General features: G+C 35.3%; 1 protein-coding gene across 1 annotated transcript in view; it reads right to left on the bottom strand.

The window, feature by feature from the left end:
• LDLRAP1 (low density lipoprotein receptor adaptor protein 1) overlaps positions 1-5,345 on the bottom strand; it is a 161,478-nt gene extending 156,133 nt beyond the window's left edge. Inside the window, exon 1 of the mRNA XM_053705385.1 lies at positions 5,178-5,345. Coding sequence (XP_053561360.1) covers positions 5,178-5,262 — 85 coding nt within the window. The 5' untranslated portion in view covers positions 5,263-5,345. The remainder of the gene's footprint in view (positions 1-5,177) is intronic.
• Between the last annotated feature and the right edge of the window lie 655 nt (positions 5,346-6,000).

A 6,000-nucleotide genomic window follows, 5' to 3' on the forward strand; every position in this document is an offset into this window, starting at 1 on the left:
AAAATAATAAAATACCACTTTGATAAAGTACCTACCTCTACTCTGACTTTTTCTTCCGTTTCCTCTTTGTCTATTTTTTTTTTAGTTATTGTATTCTATTCTCAGCAATTATGCATCTTTGTTATCTGCATTATGGACATTCATGGCAAGAAACCAATTGTGATTGGAACATTCTTGATGTTTTTCTTTATGCATACTGTCATTGAAAATGTTCAATAAAAATGTATATTTCAACAACAAAAAAACTTGATGCCGTATTTGGGATATTACCCAATGTCCCATACTACGCATTTACTGTTATTTTAAGCGGTTGAATACTTATTGGTCCCTTTTCTTTATGCATATTAGCAAATCTGTGTATTTTTGTTAATATGAATTTAAACATAGTAGGGTTAATAAAAGCCTGTGGCATCATGGGAGCCAAGCAACATTAGGCAGTGGTGGTACATAACAGTATTTACTCACATAATTACTTCCCCACTGGTACAGCAACATGTGAAACTTGGAACTTTAATCTGAGACTGCAGACTGTGGTTATGTTTAGATTGTAACTGACAGCTGAGGGGGTAGCATTTCATTATTGTACCCTGGCAGCCCTATGTTCTGAGCCAGCACTGTTTCCCAGGAATGTAAAATAATTTAAAGAATTCTTCACAAAATGTAGTTTTAAAATGTTTTGTTTTAAATACATATTTGGCAATGCGGTGCATTATGTACTACTTCTGGAGACATTTGTGTCATACAAGCTGTATGTATGTAGTGCATGAATACTGGGGCACAGGCCTTCATAGCATACATAAGGCACTGGAAAAACTAATAACTTACTAAAAGCATTTTTGCTAATGAAGGTATATATTGTAAAAATGCCAATATTTCAAATTGTAATGCACATTTCATGTTACAGTACAGTTTTGGAATAACTCATTTGTACAGTCAGTGTTTAAGGGAAATATTTACTTGTGTGAGATAAACCTATTTTAATCCAAATTCATCCTGAGCACTGCTAAACAGTTATTGCAATTTGTATTTAGGCACGATGAGTATACTGGGCATGATTGGCACATGATTGACACTAGATATATTTTACAAGTATTTGCTCCCCCCCAATAAAACCAATAAATTGAAAAAGCTGTTTAACAGTTTGTCAAAATACACTTCTGAAATCAACACCACTATGGTTTCTCATCCTCAAAAGTGAGGTTTTAAAAAGTTCACACTGTAGACTGAAACTGCTCTATTGCAGTAATGCAGTGCAAACGAGAGTGCACCTTTGCAACAAGGATTTTTAATAATTTAGCTTCAATAACTGGAATAGATTGTCTTTGTGGTCATGAAGGCACAATCTCATAAAATCCAGTTAATGAAGACGCCTGTAGTGAAAGTGACAATCACAATGCAAGTGTTAAATAGAAAATCCATTTACATAAACTGATTGCTACACAATGTCTAGATGTTGGGGTCCTGATCTCACTTTCCTGAGGATCCCCTTAGCTGTACGCCCCAAGGCAGAATATACAGTGATCTGAGATGTCATCGCAGAAAATGCAGCATGTCTGCAGAAAGAAAAGGACACATGCAGGAACTGTCAACAATTTAACTTTGCAGCGCTGATCCACATTTGGCTGTTCTCTTCAAACAGAGGTGTGCTCTGGCTGCACTGTGTAAGTTTTCCTTATCACAGTGTATCCAGAGCAAAGTGCCGTTTGAAGAGAACAGTCAAATATGCAGTAGTGCGACAAAGCAGCAGCGCATTTATTGCTTACTAGCTCATACCCACCCCTTAGCCTTTCCCAGTCTGCAAAGCTGTTTTTTCTGAATCTAAGATTCTTATGAGCAATGCACATTTTTTATTACTACATTTCTATGTTAGACTAAGAAAATTAAACTAATTTGAGACATTTTTAAAATTTATTTTTTTTCAATTATTGCACTATATAATAAAACTTTAAAAAATTACTTTATCCTCTGGTTACCCAACATATTGCAATTGAACTGGTGCTTTAGTGTAACTGCCTAATTTAAAATTGAATTTTATTTAAAATTATGATCTGCAGCAAATTTTTCACTAAAAAAAAAAAAAAAAAAAAAAAAAAAAAAAAAAAACTCATTGCAGAAAGTGAAAAAAAGTTCTGCTTCTGGGGCTGTACGGTATTTCATGTATTAAATATGTAAATCAGTGCCCTGCACACTGAAGACAGACTATACAATAGCAATGGACTTAATTAATCTAGAGACCACGTAAAAAATAAAAAGGCCTCACACATACACTCTAATAGATTGTGATCAATACCGTTATAAAACAGGGGCAGACAGTCAACATATTTCAATCCAAGCTCTTTTTGGCAATTGACATGATGCATTTAAACCCGTTACACAATAGTCTTCACCAGAAAGATTTACCAGATAGGATTGGGCTTTATTTTCAGTTCTAGACAATTGTTACACTGATTATAAGTAGTTTTTAATAGTGGACTAACAGCTCTCAGTGTATGCAGGTTTATTGAATGTCACAACTTTGTATACAATGCTCCCTCTATCTTTAATTCCAGATTGGACTCTAAGTAGCTCTTCAACAACACTTAACAAAAAGTGGGAACCTAAATGAACCATAAAAATGTTAATGCAATAAATGCTAAATCCAATACCAGATATTTATGTCTATCAACAAAAACCTAAATTATAATATAAACTGTATAATTAGGTTTAGTAAAACATCTTTGCAACAAACTTTATTTACTTGACCCCATTTTAATGTAATTTCATTCTGAAAATCATCAGTTTGCCAATTACAAGAACAGGAAGTACGAACAATTAAGCCCACCCTTCCATATATCTGTCCCTAATTGACCTTAGCAGAGATGATCCGAAACTGCTAAACAATAGACCCTTTGCTATCCAAAACAGTGGCTGGCTGTTTCAAACTTTTTTTTTTTTTTTTAAATTTAGCCCTTAAAACACTTGAAGCTTTCTAACACATCACCCATTTCCCCATCTTCGCCCGCTCATCTTTGCTATAGAGACATTAAAAAGGGACACTCAAGACAAATTTAAACTTTCATGATTCAGATTGGAGCATACAATTTTAAACTTCCCCAATTTACTTCCATTAACAAAATGTGCAGTCTTTTTATTCTCTTGATATCTTTATTTGAAAAGCAAGAATGAAAGTTTAGATGCCGGACCATTTTTGGTGAACAACTTGGGTTCTTGCTGATCGGTGGATAAACTCACCCACCAATAAACAAGTGCTGTCCAGAGTCTGAACCAAAAATTGCTCTAATAGTGCTAGTAGCACAGCTGTGCCATGTGACTACTGCTTCTGTTTGGATCAATGTCAGCTTCCGCTCAGTAGATGTTTCTTTGCGGCTCTTGAGAAATATTTTAATTGTTTAACCCATGTGTGCAAGTTAAACACAGTATTGCAGTGTTAACAGAAAATGAATATTTGTTTACATTCTATTAATATCCAGTTTATATATCAATCAGTAGCTATAAAACATTAAATGGACCATCTTGATTGATAACGAGAAGAGTGGATATATCTACTGCCTAGTCATGGACAGCTGTACATGACTAGTTACTACCTACATTTTTTGGCTGAAATTATATTGCTGCCAAAAATGCTGTACAGTCAGGTTAACAATTTCTTGTAATATGTTAAATATGAAGGGAAAACAACAAATAACTCCATTAAAGGGACATAATACTCATATGCTAAATCACTTGAAAAAGTGATGCAGTATAACTAAAAAGCTGAAAGGAAAATATCACCTGAGCATCTCTATGTAAAAAAGGAAGATTTTACCTCACAACTTACTCAGCTCAGCAAAGTAAGTTCTGTGTTAAAAAAAAAAAAAGAAAAAAAAAAAAGAGAACAGCAGCCAATCAGCACCAACAGTGCTGAGGTCATGAACTATTTTACTGTGATCAAAAGATTTTATTGTAAAACTTCCTTATGCTGAATAGGGAAATAAGATGTGTGCACATAACCTCGCTCCATCCACTCTCCCAGGACAGACACTGATTTGTTGCTTATACGTCTTACAATGGGATGTGGCTACTAAAACTTTTGAGGTAAAATATCTCTTTTTTACATAGAGATGTTCAGGTGATATTTTCTATTCAACTTTACAGCTATACTGACTGCATCACTTTCAAGTGTTTAAACATTTGGGTATTATGGCCCTTTAACCTACTGTGAGACCGCAACTACATTAGAAAGTTTTTTTTGGTTTGTTTTTTTAAAAACACACACACCACAAAGCATGCTCTGACACATGCAGGGATGTGATGCAACTGCTCATTGACCACTGTAACCCAGGAGAATGTGGTAGGGTTGCTTTTTTTATTTTTAAGTTAACCTTTGCTTCAAAAAGAAAGGCACTTGACCAAAACTACTCAAATATAGTATTTTGTTTAGATATAATTCATAAACACAATTTAACAATGAACACTACCAGCTTATTATAAAAAAAGACAGGGCTTGATTTCAAACATTTGTGCCCTTAGGCAGATGAAATGATTCACTCCTATGTTATTATGCCCACGGTACACATTGGCACACACCTGAAAACCTTAATGTTTGAGGTTCACCACAGTAACTGCTCCTACAATTAAAAAAGCTACACAAACAAAATCCTAATCACAGGCCAGTTATAATATGCAGCAACAAGCAAAATCTTAAAAACTAACTCGGCTGGTTGCAAAATCACATACGAACATTGACCACAAAAAAAAAAAATCCACTATGAATAACAGTCAAGGAATTTGCTCCACAGCACTTAGCAAACCACCTCTATTCTACAGGGTACGTCGTCAACTCCAAATATAACGCGAATGAACCTGGAAAATAGATCTTTAATATTGGATTATAACTATTTTACTGATTATTAATAAGGCTTGTGGCACTTTTATATAAAACTTCTACCCTCCCCCCATGCTTTAGACAAGCCTGTACAGGTGGGATTTATGAATGTTCGCACTTCATAAACACAATGAGAAAATCCCATAGACAAGCTTTACATAACCCATACACAGGACACTGCAGGAGAGCTGATCCGTGCCTGGTGCATTGCCAGCACTCTCTTTAATTGTTGTGAGAACATCAACCCAATGTCTTATGATCCCTGTACTCTCCAAGCTTCTTGCCAAGACTCCTCCCCAAGTGTGTCACTTACTCTTGTGCTTGCCTCCTCCCCAGGTCTGCTTGGCAATACTCGGACTCCTAATGATGGCTCTCCCAGCAGACTTTAGTGCATCCATGCTTCCCCACTGCCCAGGACTTTCTGTTGCCAACTTTACCAACCCAGCAAACTTTTCTCCCCGCCCCTCCCTAGCTGAAGAGTCGATGGATGATCACGTTTCTTTGGAGGCGGTGATATTTATGTAAATGAAATCATCTGTTCACAGCCTGGACACCCCTCCCATATTTAGTTCTGCAATTACAAACAAATCTGTTAGTTAAAGGGACAGGGTCAAGTGTGCGAGCGTAGCCGCAATAGGGTCAATGTCATAAGGGACCAATTTGTATTAAAGGTGGTTTAGTTTTGTTTGCTGTTGTTTTCCGCCTCAATACTTCAAACGAAGTTCGATCCAAATGAAGTTGTATAGTACGTATTGTTGAAAGGGTATATTAATTTGTTTTGTTACCTTTAAACAAAAAGTAAAATAAGGTCATGTCCTAGTTACTTTAATTGTTAAAACGTGTCTATTGTAATCTAGAATGTTTATGCTTGTTATACTCTAGCATGAGTAGTACATCCCGTTTTTAGTATGTTTTGAAACACATTTCAAATTTAGAAGCCAAGGTGAAAATTGTTAAATAATTACAAAGGGGAATTGAAGTATCTATTAGATTGTATGTACAGACCCTTAAAGGGATATGAAACTCATATATTTTTTCTTTTGTGATTCAGAGAAAGCATGCAATTTTAAACAACTGTCCAATTTATTTCTATCATCTAATTTGTTTTGTTCTTTTGGTATTCTTTGTTTGAGAGC

Source organism: Bombina bombina, chromosome 3, assembly GCF_027579735.1.
Source record: "Bombina bombina isolate aBomBom1 chromosome 3, aBomBom1.pri, whole genome shotgun sequence".
NCBI lineage: Eukaryota > Metazoa > Chordata > Amphibia > Anura > Bombinatoridae > Bombina > Bombina bombina.